This window comes from Osmerus mordax, chromosome 27, assembly GCF_038355195.1.
Source record: "Osmerus mordax isolate fOsmMor3 chromosome 27, fOsmMor3.pri, whole genome shotgun sequence".
Lineage (NCBI taxonomy): Eukaryota > Metazoa > Chordata > Actinopteri > Osmeriformes > Osmeridae > Osmerus > Osmerus mordax.
This window is the reverse complement of record NC_090076.1, coordinates 3,564,909-3,583,480: the sequence shown is the minus strand read 5'-3', so window position 1 is coordinate 3,583,480 and position 18,572 is coordinate 3,564,909. Positions and strand designations below refer to the sequence as shown.

Sequence of the window (18,572 nt, the reverse complement as noted above, 5' to 3'; positions counted from 1 at the left end):
GTCTCTCTACAATGTGAACGTCTGTGTCCGGGTGATGTGTGTGTGTGTGTGACATGGAGGCGTTTACACAATATGTTACTGTTATGTACACTTCTCTGTGCCAATACTGTGCTTGTATACAAATGCAGTTGAACTCATTATTTGATATTGCACTGATTGGATTGCATCGAATTTTCTTTTGTACAAAGACAACAAAGATTCCAATTATTCTATTCTGCATAATACCAATGTTTGAAAAGACAAAAACTTGTTTGTGCATTTTACCAAGCTGTCCATAGCTCTTTCATTCCATTTGTGCCTTTTGATGCTCTCATCTTTTACAGCCTCTTTCAGTTTGTCGAATATGTCGTCCTGGTCCTTCCCTTTGTACTCTGACATGAAACGCGCAAACTCCTCTTGCAGTGTCTCCCAGGCAACCTGGAGTTGAGTGGAGCAAAGAAGACCAGTCGTCTTATCTCTTAACATTGGCTGTCAGGCAAAGACATTACTTAGTACAACATACTGTACGTATTGTATTTATTTTAGTGGTGGGCTGCGCTGTGACTCTTATCGGCGATAAAAGAAATATCGCCGTTAATCTAAAAGAAAACCGTTCTCAAAAGACTTACTTTTAGTCCTTATTTGCGTAGCACACATATTCTGAATGCCTTCGGCGGAATTCAAATGAGCCATTTTAATCTAGATTAATGCCAAGATTACAGTGAGATTAATCTAGATTTAAAAAAATGTATCTATGCCCACCACTCATTTATTTGTATTAAAATATAAACGTTTACACAACCACCACTATCGAGACATATCACATGGAAACAATGAATGACTGGTCGCATACTTTAAACTAAAACTATATTTCATACCTTGTAGTTATTATAAACTCTTACCCAACTGGGGAATCTAATTAAAATGATAATTTACACATCTTAGCTGAAGTTATGGAGATGTTAAACTGTGCATGGTCTTTTCAATTAGCCTTTGGCCAGAGGTGCTGAGCCAGCTGTATTCTACTACCTCCAGTGCTTTGTGTGGCAGCTGCTTGTCTGTCCACTGCTTGAGCTTAATATCCACAGTGGTGTTGAATGTGCCGGAGTTCATGGTCTGGGCGGCTGGCAGGTAGATGTTCTCTATGACGTGGGTGGACACGCGCTCCCAAAGCTTTTTCTGCAGGATGGCCTCCCTGGAAGGAGCACCGAAGGTCATATAGTAGCCAAGATAAGTACATAGTAATTACATTAAAGGTCATAAAATCATTGATGTAACAAAATAAAGTCCTCTCAGTAAGATCTGCTTATCCTTTTTCAAGGGAAACAATCCAGTATTATGCAGTATTAAAGCCGTGGTTTGGAAATATCACAATCTAAGATGGGTAACCATATCTACAGAGGGGATATTTTGTTTCTTCCTTAAAAAGGTTTAAGGGTAGTCCTTTTAGCTTAACCTAATTATAGGTCATACAGTTCCCAATTCCTTTCAGTGGTGCTGAAGGTGAGAGTGACTGGACAACACCACTCACAATGAACATGCAAGATACACTTGGTGTAGTGTTGAATTTGCCCTTGATTAAAGTCTGCAAACCTATCTCGGTATCCAACCATGGTTGTGTGACAATAGGACAAAGCCTAGCTGGATTCCCCCTTGGGGCCATGGACCTTCTCATTTATCATAAACACACATTCATTTTTCATTCGCCTCCCTTTGTTCGGGCTCCCTGCTCCCTCTTATCAATACACGCCAAACACCCCCAGGTAGTTTCATCAGCATATTGATCCATCGCACTTGATAGCGTTGGTCTCTCATTTATTCTCCTGTTGTCAGAGCATAAATATATAATGTACACCAGATTGGCTGAAGGCTTGACCCTGGAATGTGATGTCACCTTGCTTAGGACCAAACCTGTTTTGTTCAGTGAAATTCTGAAGAGTCAGCTGACGGAATTAGTTTTTATCCTCTTAATTTTTGAAATAAGACAACATATTAATACAAATTCTGTGTTATTCTTTGTAACAGGAAAATGAGTAGGATATACACTATTTATTAGACTGGCAACAGGTTTATATACGTGTCATTTTATTTAATTAAAATAACTAACCCTAATAAAAATATATAAGAGGAAAAGCACAAAAAATTACACTTGCTCAGCCAACAACAACATATTTACTTGCTCAGCCAAAAACAAAAGAAATATTTTTTTTTAGAGCAACATTATTTTCTATAGGCCATGACCTAGCCTGTCTCATACAGTCTACTTTGATTAAGCTCTTAATCATAGAACGCTGGAATCAAATCATGGTCAAGTCCTGGTTGGGTAAAAGTAGCGCTGAACATTTTTCACAACTACTTAAGAACAGGATTATGGCTGTCAAATTTAAATGAGAATTTAGAATATTTGTTAATACAATTTTAAAAAGGATATTCAAATGCAAAAACCGTGCATTTGAAATGTTGGTGTCTTTCTCAGATTTTCCCAAATAGTCGATGCAAATGACAGTCAGTATAATTTAAGTCATCAACCGTTCGGGTATCATTCAAATTGTATTGAACAAACCTCCCAATGATAAGTATTTTTTTATTTTTTTTATATAACTCAAAATGCACTGTTCCAAATTATTACGCACAACAGAGTTTCAAAACATTATATTTACATTTAGCAGACGTTCTTATCCAGAGCGACTTACAGTAAGTACAGGGACATTCCCCCCGAGGCAAGTAGGGTGAAGTGCCTTGCCCAAGGACACAACGTCATTTGACATGGCCTGGAATCGAACTGGCAACCTTGAGATTACTAGCCCGATTCCCTAACCGCTCAGCCACGTGACTCCTCCTCCTCTATGATTATATAGGTTGTAAAGAACTGAAAATGGTCATTTGTTGAATTTGCAGCATTAGGTCATATTTATTGAAATCAAAAGCTATTTCAATCAAAAACATGTTAACATAGGACCCCTCTTTGATATCACCTTCACAATTCTTGCATCCATTGAACTTGTGAGTTTTTGGAGAGTTTCTGCTTGAATTTCTTTGCAGGATGTCAGAATAGCCTCATAGATCTTTTGCTTGAGGATGCTCCAAAGGTTCTCGCTAGGGTTGAAGTCAGGGGATGATGGTGGCCACACCATGAATTTCCCTCCTTTTATGCCCATAGCAGCCATGACACAGAGGTACATGCATGACATGCATGCATTGTACCATGGAAGAAAGTGGTCAGTCAGAAACTATATTTACTTTGCCAAGGTAATTTTCACACCTTCCTAAAACATAACTCTGCCACCTCCTTGCTGACAAGGCAGTCTTGTTGGGACATGGTGGCCATCCACCAACCATCCACTATTCCATCCAGGGTTTCACGGCACTCATCAGTAAGTGGCGGTGCGCCACAGAATCAACACCGGCCGCCACATATTGCGTTTCGTTATAATATATATATTTTTTTACGCTATTTAAAACACGCGTATTTGTTCAGTCTCACACACACACACACACACACACACACACACACACACACACACACACACACACACACACACACACACACACACACACACACACACACACACACACACACACACACACACACACACACACACACACACACACACACACACACACACACACACACACACACACACACACACACACACACACACACACACATACTGGTTATTGTACCCATGTGAGGACCTTGACTCAGACCCCACGAAGTGAGGGCCACCCTATCTGGAGGAGCAGGGAGCCTGAAAAAATATATTTTAGCACTAGGTGGCTCTCACGAGGCCAGAAGTCACCTCAAAATCACCATACACTCGTAAGAAAAAATATGTGCACAGACCCGCCGGTGTGAGGACCACTGGTTACTACTCTGTTACTAGGTAGATTTTAGATCACATGACTTTTCTTTTGTCCACCACCGGATCGCCATTTTTGGTATATGCCGCTCATATACTGACTATGGCTTTCACTTTAGTTGTCGACAAACCAATTTGCACGAGTTTAAATTAAACGATTTAATGTAAAAGCAGATTGTGGTGTATGGGTTTTAATGGACTTATTTTGATTATGTATTTTAACTACCGAACTATTACAGATGCGTTAGCAATTTTCGCATGAAATTATTTAGGTCACGTACGCACACAAGCACAAAGATTATTTAAACAACGCCGAATGCAAATCTATTTAACTACCTGTGTAATTAGGCAGGTTAATACAGTAAAGTCACTCACAAAATAACTGATACCTGCTAAAAAATATATTGACTTACCAATACGGCAGACACATGTTGGCAATCTTCTTTAAGATCTTGCAGTCTTTTAGAGCGTTAAACCGGTATAAAAAAAAAAGATCTACAGTATTCATATCTCCTGACGTCAGTTAACAACGAGTTAGCTAGCACAAGGAAACTGGTTAATTATTTAGCTTACAGCAATCCTGGCCACGACCAATCAATGAAGTATGAATGAAATCCATAAACTATAAAAATGTTGGCCATATTAGTAAATTAGCAGAGGGGTTGATAACCCAAAATAATTCATTATAATCAGAATCAGAAACCGGTTTATTTCCAAGTTGCCTACGTTTTCACATACAATAAATTATATTTGGTGCTGTTGGTGCAGACAAACACAGTAGTTATATAAAGATTGATAAAAGATAAAAATTGTTAGTGGATAAATGAGTGGTTCTCAACTGCCTTTTTGTGTGTATGTTGGTGTGTTTCCCAATTACCATTTGCAGTTACATATAAAATGAATCCGATGTCCATTAGTCAAGAGAAATGTTAGATAGAAAAGAGGATACAGTAAATACAGTAGATAAGGAGTTTGGTGTAATACAATATCCTTAAAACACCTGTCTTCATTCAATTAATACGTCACAGATATTAGGTGACTGAGGGAGCAATCAGACAGGCAGTTAGGTAGTCAGACATTCAGGTAATCAAGAGTCCAGAGCAGTCAGGTGGTCATATCTGACCTGGGAGGTGAGGGGACAGCAAGCCTTGTATAGCTAGTACAATGACGGTCAGGCTTCCGCACTTGATAGAACAATAAGAGATCTGTCATGTCCTCGAGGTGTGAAGGTCCTCGAGGGTGGGCAGATTGCAGCCGATCACCTTCTCAGCAGTGCGGATGATACGCTGCAGTCTGCTCTTGTTCTTGGCAGCAGCGTACCAGACGGTGATGGAGGAGGTGAGGCTGGACTCAATGATGGCTGTGTAGAAGTGCACCATCATTGTCTTTGGCAGGTTGAATTTCTTCAGCTGCCGCAGGAATGACAAGAGCAGACTGCAGCGTATCAACCGAGCTGCTGAGAAGGTGATCGGCTGCAATGTGCCTACCCTCGAGGACCTACACACCTGGTGATAAATCTTGCCTATAGGGCGCCAAATGTGCTAGGACCGGCACTGCCTGTGTGGTTCTATGCTGGCCTGTGTGGTTCTGCAATTTTGACATGAAATTATTTAACCTAGGTCACGTACGCGTACAAATATTATTTCAACAACGTAGAATGCAAATGTATTTATCTACTTATGTTGGCAAATGTATTTCATACCTCGCTGTTTACATCTTGCAGAGGGCTAAACCGCAACAAAAACAACTCTACAGTACGCTATTCATAACACCTGACGAGTTGGCTAGCACAAGGGATCTAGTTATTTAGCTTATAGTATCCTACATGTTTTGACATTATTTTGTAAACCTGGTTTATTCTAGTGGGGAGCATTGCTCCACCTGTCCCGAATGAGGTACTATTTTAGGTAAATCAAGTATGGTTTGTGGTGATGTTGGTGCAAACACAGTAGTTAAAGATAGACTAGTATTGCCAAGTATTAAGCATACATATGCATCCAGACCCCCCAGCACTACAGCCTGCCTGCTGTATGAAAATTCTAGGCATTGAAACACCCTAACCGTCCCAGCAAACATTCTTGCTGGAAAACTCACCACCAGCTTCCACCTAGATGACCGACATGCTCTGTGGATAATGGACTTTACCAACTGGTCAGTGCTGGTCAACACCTTCTTTGACCTCCAACACACTTGAAATCAGACAGTTCAGAGATCCCAAGGAATCTTAAGGCATGCCACGTGTTCAGTCTTTCCTGGCTGTCCTTGTCAATATGTATAAAATATATTAGAAAGGTGAGGGTTTCAGTTGACAAACTGTATCTTTATTAGAACTCCAACTTATGTCATACCTGTATGTCCAAAGCTTGGATGAACAAGGGGGGCATCATGACATTTAATGAGCAAACGTAGTTGGATCAGTAGTCAACATTTAAAACAAAACAATGAGGACCCCAATGCTCCCCATCCCCTTACTAACCCCTCTTTAGCCCCTAACTAACATTTTTAGCTTAAACTAAACATTTAACTTAGTGGTTCCCAACCCTGGTCCTCAGGGCACCCCTGTCCTGCATGCTTTAGATGTTTCCCTGCTCCAACACACCTAATTCAAATGAATGGGTTGTTATCCAGCTCTGCAGAAGCCTGCTTTTGACCATTCATTTTAATCAGGTGTGTTGGTGCAGGGAAACATCTAAAACATGCAGGACAGGGGTGCCCTGAGGACCAGGGTTGGGAACCACTGATCTAACTAACCACCCTCATCCATTAACTCCATCTTATTTCTTGTCTTTTAATCCTGCTTCATCACGAGCCATTTTTTTCTTGATGCTTTGAATAGAATTGTGAAGGTAATTTTTTACATCTTTCCAAGATCTTCTGTGGAGGGTAGGCTCTTTATTGAGGCATGCCATGCACTCAGTCTTCCCTGGTACTCTTTGTAAAGTTATGTATTTCCCCAAGTGCTGAAAAACTGCATCCCTTTCTTCTGGTCTCCAGGGCATCTTTTGACCTTTCACAGCTACTACAGAAGGGACAACAAAAATGAATACAAAGTAAATTATGTAACTGTTTAATGGAGTGCTTAGCGCCTTTACAACTCTCACTATGGATGTCTCGAAATTGCCTCAAACTTACCGGGCTCTTCATTTGCAACAGTGGAGGAAGTTCTGGGTCGTTTCTTTGGTGGGACAGCACACTCTGGAATCAGCTTACTCTCTGTTTCTGAAAAACATTCAAGCACACAATTATTTAACTGTTTAATGGTGTGCTTAGCGCCTTTACAACTCTCACTATGGATGTCTTGAAATCGCCTCAAACTTACCGGGATCTTCATTTGCAACAGTGGAGGAAGTTCTGGGTCGTTTCTTTGGTGGAACGGCAGTCTTTGGAATCAGCTTACTCTCTGTGTCTGAAACATTTAAGCACACAAACTAATGTTTTAATCAAACAATATAAACAGCCATCTAAACAAATTTGATGGTCAATGTGCCAAGATTTCCAACAAATATGTATAATGGCATACCAGTCTCATCATCTGCATCAAAATCCCAGGTGGGGGAGGAGCTGATGGTAAGAACTGTGAAACAAGCAAGATATGATATAAGTTATGACACTTTCATCCTCCCAATTTTGACTGCATACAATCCCACAAGCCAATGTGTTATGCTCCAACATCTGTAGTTACAGGTTGGTTAACCTTGTAGCCTCAGAGGATCATGGCTTACCTTTCTCGTCATTGTCTGGAATACTGTCTGTGGCATCTTCTCGTCTCTGAAGAACCCTGCTTTCTGTGTCTGAAAAATGTAATTTGTTTAGTAAACCAATTAATTAATTAATTAGTATAAGGGAATATATCAAGTTTACACACCAGTTGTGTTGACAGAGATTTCATCAAGAGATTTCCCCTTGTATGTGTGTGTCCCCTGCTCAATGGCCATCAGAACTCTGCTCATTTTGGCAAGTTGAAGAGTGTTTTCGGTCATGCGGTAGTACTCTCGATGGACACGTATGTCATGGCCCATGAACTTTGCAACCTGGTCCATTTCATTGTCTTTTAAATTCATAATCTGGCAAAGTGTAGCAACATGTTTTCTCAGTTTGGTGGACCTGAGTCTCTCTGGGTGAGCCGCTTTGCAAGCATCTGCAAACTTGCGCAGGCAGTCTGCGCCTCTGATAGGAGTCTGCGCCTCGACTCTGGCAAACACATAAGGGTTGTCTTCTGGCACACCAACGTCAGATCGATACTTGATAAGTAAGTCAAGTGATGCAGTCACTCTTTTGGTGAGGAGGACAGGTACTTTGCGACCTCTTTTCCCCCTTATCTCTAGCCGTGTGAACTGTTCACTTAGTTCTTGCTCTAACTTTGAGAGGCTCTGGTAGACATCAGCATTAAGTGGAGCCCTGTTTCTGTTCTGATAGGTCTGCATCAGTAACTTTGATGCCTCCCCTTCACGTCTCCGATTGAAGAGTATAACCTGTGCAAGCAGACTCTCACAAAGAACCTTCCAGGCTGTTGGACTAGGTGCCTCAGCCAGTTGTTCTTTTGATTTGTCTTCCAAAGCCTTGAGGTGTTTTTGGAGTAGGACTACATCTTCTGTCAGCGGAATCATGTCATCTTTGTTCCATTTCTTCTCTTCTAGGTTAGTCCTGGCACGTTTGGAGACATACACACTCCAGTAAGTTTCGATCAACTTGATGAAGTTTGCTGCATCCTTTTCAGACGCAGAATCTTCCTGCTGCACACTTTCACCCACTATTATTTCAGCCACCCTCTTCAACGAATATCCCAGCTTGCAGGCCAGTGATGGAATATTGAAACTCCTCTTTTGTTTTAAATATCCACAAACGTTTAGGGCTGCTGATACAGCCAACTTGAATCTAGCTGGAACACAGACCTCCCTTAGAGTTTTGACACTTGGATCTATTCTTTTGACAGCAAGGATGAATCTACCCAACTCCCTCATTTTTTGAGCACAGTATCCAAGTTGACTTTCCTCGTGCGTGTCATACATGAGTTCTGCATATGTACAGATCAAGGGGTCCGACTTCAACTCCATAGAGACCAAATCAATTCGCATTTTGTCTGTAACCCTTCTGCTTTCTTCGGAAGCATGACTTCCGTTCGGAATGAGGCAGGTTGCTGAAGCTTGTACTCTCTCCCTTTTGGAAGACTTTGCTTCTGGTCTTAATTTACATTTTTTCTGGTGCTTCCAAAGGTCATTTTTAACAAATAAAGCTAAACAGTATTTGCATGGCAGGTACTTGCTTGGTGATACATCATGTGTGGGCTGCCTCCATGTTACAAGCTCTCCATCACATCGTTTTAGTACTTCTACATTGTGGTGATAGTCACCTTTGTTTCTGATTTTTTCAAGCAAAAGTAGACGTTGTTTGGAGCCCTTTGAGAAACAGATTGCGCGACTTACTTCTAGTTCCTTATTGTGTTTCCTTTCAAGGTGTCTTGCTATTTTGCTTTGAGGCTTAAAGCAGTAGATACAGTAATGTTTTTTGTCCCATTTTCTTCTTCCCCCCTCTTTACTGCACTTCTTAACATATAATAATGACTCACCATTATCCACAGTCACTCCCATGTCACAGAGTTCCATGGGAGTGACTGGAGCTGATTTTAGTGGGGCCTCAGACAGGCTTCCCTCTGGCTGCTTTGAGGTGGCGGCTGGCTGCTTTACGGCGCTGGCTGGCTGCTTTACGGCGCTGGCTGGCTTCTTTGAGGCGCAGGCTGGCTTCTTTGAGGCGCTGGCTGGCTTCTTTGAGGCGCTGGCTGGCTGCTTTGAGGCGCTGGCTGGCTGCTTTGAGGCGCTGGCTGGCTGCTTTGAGGCGCTGGCTGGCTGCTTTGAGGCGCTGGCAAGCTTTTTTAAAGGGGATGCACATGAGTCCTCCGAAGTGCTTTCCTCCGGCAAATATTCTGAGGCACTGCATTCCGTATTACTCTCTACATACTTAGGGTCCTTTAAAAAATAAAAACAAAAAATTATGTTATATATATATATACATACACACAGCACAATATCTGTTATTATATTGGTATATTAAATGACTGCATTACAGTTAACCTCTTGTCACTTGGCAGGTGCATGCTTTCCCCTATCTACTTTCTCTCAACTTGACTGAGTTAGATTTATGTAGCGATTGAGAGGGATATAATGGAGGTTTTGTGTGGATCTAAAATATCTAGCCTACAGAAAAACAATGGTTACCTTTTCTCGGGTTTTCCTTGACTCCATGACCTATTCAAAACGAAATGAAGAGTTTAACTAAATACGTAGCATCTGAAATAGCAAATGGATCAATTTTAAAACGAGTTTACGGTACACACTCTCTGGATAACGTTAAATGATCCAATGTAGCCTAATCACCGAGTGGCTATCAAAATGGCCTAACGTGCGTCATGTGCGGCCTTTACTAAAGCTCGAATCACGACGCATAAAGGATGCATTTTAGACAAATTATATAAATAAATGTAAATATCATCATTTATACACTCAGCATTTGTTGCTATACATTGAACCAAACCAAATACTACAATATTATTAGCGTGACTGCTAGCATTGGTTTTACGGAAAACTCCACGTGCGTCATCGCTGTTTGATCTTTTCTCCTAAATACTTTGCTAATATGCATCTTTGGAAAGTTAAATTTTTTCATCCATTGGAATAATCTTTGGTAAATGTGGATTTTAATCACACGCCATCGAATTTAATCATTTTTTTACAAGCAATCAACTTTTTATCAAGCATCAGCCTACTCTAACTTACCGGGATCGGAGCTTGAGTCTGAATGGCAGAAGCTCCGCTGTTATGACGATTTTATGGATTGTTCTACTGCATATTCACGAGGCCAATTGTAGTTGCTAATATTTGTATACAATAAATAAATTAAAAAAAAACGTGCTTACCTTTTTTAGTAATTTCTGTGTAGATTCTTGATCCGTAGTACGGTTCATGTACTTGTAATTTTGGAAACTTATTTCACATTTAGCGTGATGCAAACGAAGTTGATGCAGTCGCCAATGGAAAGTATCCATGTTGATCCAGAAACACGTTGACAAACACTGCTTATTTAAATATCTAGATGCATAAATGTACGTGGACATGTGTTCGTGCCCGAGTAGAACGGTTACCCATAACTAAATGTCTTAAAGATGAATACATGTTCTGATAAAATGTTATAAATATTTAATAGCACATCAGATTTGAGAACGTTATTTCGATTTGCTTGCCAATATCAGGTGATTGGTAGTGGATTAATGAGTGGTTCTCAACTGCCTTTTTGTGCTTATGTTGGTGTGCTTCTCAAATACCATTTGTAGTTACATATTATATGAAACTGACCATGTAAAATGTCCATTAGTCAAGAGAAATGTTAGCTAGAAAATAAAATACTGTACATACAGTAGATAAGGAATTTGGTGTAATACAATATCCTTAAACACCTGTCTTCATTCAAGGAATAAATCACAGGTATTATGTGGCTGAGGGAGCAATCAGACAAGCAGTTATGTAGTCAGACATTCAGGTAATCAAGAGTCCAGAGCAGTCAGGTGGTCATATCTGACCTGGGAGGTGAGGGGACAGCAAGCCTTGTATAGCTAGTACAATGACGGTCAGGCTTCCGCACTTGATAGAACAATAAGAGATCTGTCATGTCCTCGAGGTGTGAAGGTCCTCGAGGGTGGGCAGATTGCAGCCGATCACCTTCTCAGCAGTGCGGATGATACGCTGCAGTCTGCTCTTGTCCTTGGCAGTGGCAGCAGCGTACCAGACGGTGATGGAGGAGGTGAGGATGGACTCAATGATGGCTGTGTAGAAGTGCACCATCATTGTCTTTGGCAGGTTGAATTTCTTCAGCTTCCGCAGGAATGACAAGAGCAGACTGCAGCGTATCAACCGAGCTGCTGAAAAGGTGATCGGCTGCAATGTGCCTACCCTCGAGGACCTACACACCTGGTGATAAATCTTGCCTATAGGGCGCCAATAGTGCTAGGACCGGCACTGCCTGTGTGGTTCTATGCTGGCCTATGTGGTTCTGTCCTGGCCTGTGTGGCTGACTGTACAGGCCTGTGTGGTTTGGTTCTGGCCTGTGTGGCTGACTGTACTGCCCTGTGTGGTTCTGTTCTGGCCTGTGTGGTTCTGTACTGCCCTGCGTGGTTCTGTTCTGGCCTGTGTGGTTCTGTTCTGGCCTGTGTGGTTCTGTTCTGGCCTGTGTGGTTCTGTTCTGGCCTGTGTGGCTGACTGTACTGCCCTGCGTGGTTTTGTTCTGGCCTGTGTGGCTGACTGCTGGTGTGGACCTCCATCAAAACAACAATGGATCACTATCTGCTACTCCCAAACCGGGCACACAGGTTTGACCAGGAGAGCACAGGACCACAAGTAACTGACTATTACAATCTTAGTGTGTTGCATGGGCTGATTCACTTAACTATAAAGTAATTAAAACAAAATAATAATATATCTTAAAGTGACCAAAACGCGTTTTCCATCAACAATCCTTAAAACAGTTTTCCTGCCTAAATTGCCCTCTCTGATTTGAGTCCTCTGACTTACACACACCACTGACCACCTGTCATAAGCTTTGCCACTCAGAACCTAGTGGGGGAGGGGTGAGTGAGTTGTGCTGTGCTGGAAGCCAAATCAAATGTATGAAACTGCCACTTACCAACCTCTCCTAAGGCAACACAATATGCATCCTTAGGTCTCCCAACTTTAATGACTGTCACAAATGTGTATCTGATTATGTTAGGAGAATATTCAAAGTGGTTAATTAATCTATACCAAATACATTGCACGCAATTAAATCATTGCATAGACTATGCAATGCAAAGTGTGGCTGAATATCAGATTAAAAGTTTTGTCAGAAGTCTGGAAAATCTCACGAACAAGCTAAAAGTAGTATTATAAAAAAAAAAAATCCTAAATAGAATTTAAAAAAAATCTGAGTAATCTTAATAAATCTCTGTCAAGATTTCGGATCGCAGTCAGTGAGTGCAGAGCAGTGGGGGTGGGGGAGGGGTATCAGGATACGAGCGTCTGCTAATTGACTAAATGTATCGTTTTCAAACTGTCACTTCACAACCACTCTCCAAAAGCAACACAATATGCAGCCTTATGTCTCCCAGCTTTTATGACTTGCACACAAACACAACTGTTTATCTGTTTATGTTACGAGACTATTCAAAGTGGGCAATTAATTAATTAATCCATACCAAATAGATTTCATGCAATTACATAATTTCATAGACTATGCAATGCAAAGTTTGGCTGAATATCAGATAAAAAGTTTCATCATAAGTCTGGAAAATCTCATGAACAAGCTAAAAGTAGTATTATTTATTTAAAAAAATCCTATATAGAATTTATTTACATAATGTAAAAAAATCCGAGTAAACTTAATAAGTCTCTGTCAAGATTTCAGATCGCATTCAGTGAGTGCAGAGCAGTGGGGGTGGGGGAGGGGTATCTGGATAAGAGCGTCTGCTAATTGACTAAATGTATCGTTTTTAAACTGCCACTTCACAACCACTCTCCCAAGGCCACACATTATGCAGCCTTATGTCTCCCATATTTTATGACTGGCACACAAATGTTTATGTTAGGAGACTATTCAAAGTGTGCAATTAATTAATCTATACCAAATACAATGACATAATTGCATAGACTATGCAATGCAAAGTTTGGCTGAATATCAATTTCAAAACCTTTTCCTTAATATGTACGTATAGAATTCATCAACATATGTAAAACAATCAGAGTGAGCATGATATGTCTGTCAATAAGTCAGATCGCGAGTGCAGTGCATGGCAGAGGGGGTGGGGCGTCGTTTTCAAACTGCCACTCTCCCAACTGCGCTTCGTGCTTCGCGGAGAGATTGACAGACAGAAATGTGGGCAATAGTTGCAGCAATCTTATAATCCATCAAATGGTGTGGGAAAAGGCGAAACTTACAAAGAGGGGCAATGCAAATGTGCGCACACATTGAATTATTTGACCTGATGCACATCATAATGAAACTAAAGCCGAATCATTTTCGCAAATTTAGAAATCTTAATTGGCCCCAAAATGAGGATTATTATTGGTCCCAAAATGAGGACTTAAAAATGTTTTTCAAAAATGTAAAGCCAAAATCGCCATTGATTTTATAAACTTTATGTTTGGCCTAGATTGTAATAAACATTGAACTAGCAGCCCTTTTACTTTTTTCCCCAAGCTCAAATATAATATGTGAGACATTTAGTAACTGATATACAAGTTAATCCAGGTCTATGTATTGCATTTGGGTTCCCAAATGAAGCAAAAGCAGGTGGCCACATCCTTCCTCTCCCTTGGTCACGTGGTAAAAAAATTCTAGCCAATCAGAAAAATAGCCCTGATTCAGAAACCAATCAAAAAAGGTGTGCAACTCAATGGGAAAATCCGAATGCAACACCAAGCCTGGCCTACAGGGGTGCACTAGAGCATAGAGCCAAAACACAGTTTTTGACGGACTACCACATAGGTGAGGACTTTTGGTGAAATTTGCAGAGATGGATGCCTATGGTCATAGGGGGTCTGTGTAAGAGTTTGAAGCGATTTGGTTGTGAGGACCAGCCAAAATGTCCTCACAAAGAAAAATGTCCTCACTTTAAAGGTCTGTTGTCAGGTTGTGGTCCTCACAAGTATAGTATTACACACACACACACACACACACACACACACACACACACACACACACACACACACACACACACACACACACACACACACACACACACACACACACACACACACACACACACACACACACACACACACACACACACACACACACACACACACACACACACACACACACACACACACACACACACACACACACACACACACACACACACACACACACACACACACACACACACACACACACACACACACACACACACACACACACACACACACACACACACACACACACACACACACACACACACACACACACACACACACACACACACACACACACACACACACACACACACACACACACACACACACACACACACACACACACACACACACACACACACACACACACACACACACACACACACACACACACACACACACACACACACACACACACACACACACACACACACACACACACACACACACACACACACACACACACACACACACACACACACACACACACACACACACACACACACACACACACACACACACACACACACACACACACACACACACACACACACACACACACACACACACACACACACACACACACACACACACACACACACACACACACACACACACACACACACACACACACACACACACACACACACACACACACACACACACACACACACACACACACACACACACACACACACACACACACACACACACACACACACACACACACACACACACACACACACACACACACACACACACACACACACACACACACACACACACACACACACACACACACACACACACACACACACACACACACACACACACACACACACACACACACACACACACACACACACACACACACACACACACACACACACACACACACACACACACACACACACACACACACACACACACACACACACACACACACAACGTCACCACACGTTAGCAACAACGCATAGATACGCCGTTCTAGTAAGACCAGACAGCGATATCAGCGAGCCTTCAGCATTAGTACCGTAGCTAAAAGTCTAGGAAAGTTGAGGCTATTTTTCGCTAGGTACCTACGAACATGTCTTAATCTGCTAGACAAGTGGGTTCCCCTTCGTTCTTTAGGTGAGCAGTCTCACGAGCCCTACTTACCCGTCGTCATGGAGCCGACCAGCTTAATAGTTATTTAGCACTAGCGTTGCTACCTGCATATATGCAGAAATTGTTTACAATATTTTCAGGCTTCAACCAGTGCTGCTCAAGCAGAAACACAGGGTCAGGGAGAGAAAGAGAGAGATTCGTTAGGCATCGAAGAAAGAGTAGGAGAGGAGGACAGCATCCAACATGCTGCTGTGAGAGAGCCAGCTGAAGCAACAGTTGAGGTGGAAAAAAGCAGGTCTCAGGACAAGGGAACTAATTTCTATTCTTTGGTTTCTGGCAGATAGGACTTGAATGGGACTCCCCGCAAATTGCTTTCTAATCTGTGGGAAACAGTGTAGTCCACTGTAAAGAGGGGTACGTCTTTGAAAATGAAATTTCACAGCAAGTTTCCAACGATTATTTTGAGAACGGGGCACTCTGCAAAGTTCATATTTTGCAGGTGTCCTTTTTATAATCCAAAGGGAGTGCAGTGCCGCGATTGACGTTGTTTGTATAAGCATTTCCACATTTAGAAAAAATAATTTGCCACCAGTTTTACAGATCTTTTTCAGCCATGTTCAGCTTGCACCATAGCTTCACTAGCGCGTGCATTAGGAGGCTGTATTGGAGGTTGTATGATAACTTCAGTGAATTTTGTTTCGTTAACAAAATTATGCTCAGCGAATTTGCTTTTACAACCGATATGGCCAGGTTAGAGATGACTGCTGGCAAAACATTGAATTAGCTGCTTTCAAAGGGGTTTCTTTATGGATGAAATACTGGCTAGCTAACAGAACGACAATATATAGTGGATATACTTTCAGTATAGATCAGTTAATTTTGTTACACGAATCAATGTGTTTACTGATGTCAAAAAAACACAGACTTAACACCAAATCAACTATGACATTGTAATCACCAGCTACATTACGGACACAGGCACTATTCCTACCACTTTAGCCTCCTTGATCGGCAGAACTGTACATGCAAGCGCTGTATGATGAATTAGGCCTACAATTATGACAACTGGCTCAACCATTGTGCATGTCATGACTTCTGTTATGAAAGAAATGTCTAGATGTTTATGGTGGTAAGAAAATTTAACAGAGAACCAATATAATATAATTTGATCAACATAACATTAGCAATTGATAGCAGACAAATGAAGGCTACATAATCATTTGCATGGATGTACCACAGCATTGGCAATTTGTTTAAAATCATGAGACATTGCTTTTCTGACGTGACTAGAATAGATGATGTGGAGGTTGAACAAGTACTTCAGAGATGACAGAGAATTTCATCACCAGCTGCATCACATCGCATGTATTTAAAATTCCAGAAATCTGTGTGTGTCACCGACATCATCGCAGGCACTGTGTCCTATCTATAATTCCAGGAATCTGTGTGTGTGTGCCACAAATTTTATCCCGGGCACTATGCACTATCTATAGTTCAAGTAATCTGTATTTGTGTGTTTCACTGACATCTCAATCACTGACTGCATCACGGGCACTGTGTACTGTGCACTAGTAGCATCAAACTTGAGAACATGCATGCAGTCTTATCCCGAATGTCAGTTTCAGAATGTCAGTTGGCCATTTTACTTAATACATTTCGCTCTTTTGAAGTGTGTTTCCTCATATGACAGATTGCACTTCCACTTGTATGCACTTTTGTTACCTCAAACCACCCTTACAACAAATAGCTTACTCGCCATATATCCCACAGGTACTTTTCTGATCTTATGGACACATGAAATACAGCCACACATCACCCAAGAATACAATGACACTAAACACAAGAATTGTACTTGCCAGTGTTTTGGTGTCACTTGGCTCAGGCTGATGACTTCATCCAAGATTTCATTTTTGGCTTTTTCAAAGAGTTCATTCTAGAAACAAGATTACCAGAATGAATAGGTTTCTGGTGTGGGTGTGACACAGACAGTTTAGGAGTGTGTATTGGACATGAGTGTGTGTGTGTTACCCTGTCCAGCTCTCTAAGACGAGGGTAGTTGTTCTTCCACTCTGTCTCCAGGTTGAAGCGAGATGCTAGTGACAGAAAGGACACAATAACAGCTGGATACTTTTGAACATGAAAACAATTTGCCTTAGATCTGAATCAGTAGTTTACATATGCATGCATTATTCTATGTAGTAAAGCTTTTAGAAGACATGATTCCTCATAGCCTATTAAATTTGTATATGAAACGTAAATAGCTGGATCAATCCTAGACATAGTACATAGTTATATATATACTATGGTCTGTTTTCGTTAAACAGATATTTTTAAAATGGGACTACAATTATTCAATACAGCCAAACTCTAAAAAATATGTTTTCATTGTATGAGCACAGCACTCAAACTCTCCGGGAGGCAAGTATTCGGTGCCGTGGCTACAGTCACAAAAGTCTGAGTTCAAGAAAACACACACACACAGTCGCTACACACACACACACACACACACCATCTCTCCTTACACAATGGATATTAGGGTAATTGCTAGGTTTAGGGTCCAAGGCAGCACCAGGCTTGGCAGGTTTTTGATGGGCTTTTGATCAATACGCCACACAATGTGAAGGGGAAGTGGCGGTCGCTAGGCTATTCATCACCAGTGCTGTTAGAGGGGGCCAGCAGCTGTCTGGGCTCATTCCCCATGGTAAACGAGGCTGGAGGAGACGTGTGGCAGGGAATGGGTGGGCTGATCTGGGCCAGGAAGACAATGGGAACAAGGAATAACAGAACAAAAGGAGAAAACGGGTGGATCAGATCAGGATTAACTGATTTAGTGCTTTAGTCAAACTATGTTAAAGCTTTATGTTGTAGTTCTTTTTTGCGCAACTGATGGTCAAATAGAATTATAAGGTGATTG

The 18,572-nt window shown here is 41.4% G+C and overlaps 1 protein-coding gene and 1 long non-coding RNA gene across 7 annotated transcripts in view; one reads left to right on the top strand and one right to left on the bottom strand.

Annotated features, from left to right (window-relative positions):
• Positions 1-18,572, top strand: part of LOC136936898 (uncharacterized) — a 330,204-nt gene that overhangs the window by 98,311 nt on the left and 213,321 nt on the right. The gene's annotated exons all lie outside the window — the stretch shown is intronic.
• opa1 (OPA1 mitochondrial dynamin like GTPase) overlaps positions 1-18,572 on the bottom strand; it is a 91,860-nt gene that overhangs the window by 22,023 nt on the left and 51,265 nt on the right. For all 6 annotated transcript variants that reach the window (XM_067230560.1, XM_067230562.1, XM_067230563.1 and 3 more), the window contains 4 exons: positions 17,687-17,751; positions 17,511-17,591; positions 1,009-1,170; positions 265-417 (listed from right to left, as the gene is read on the bottom strand). In XM_067230560.1, coding sequence (XP_067086661.1) covers positions 265-417; positions 1,009-1,170; positions 17,511-17,591; positions 17,687-17,751 — 461 coding nt within the window. The remainder of the gene's footprint in view (positions 1-264; positions 418-1,008; positions 1,171-17,510; positions 17,592-17,686; positions 17,752-18,572) is intronic.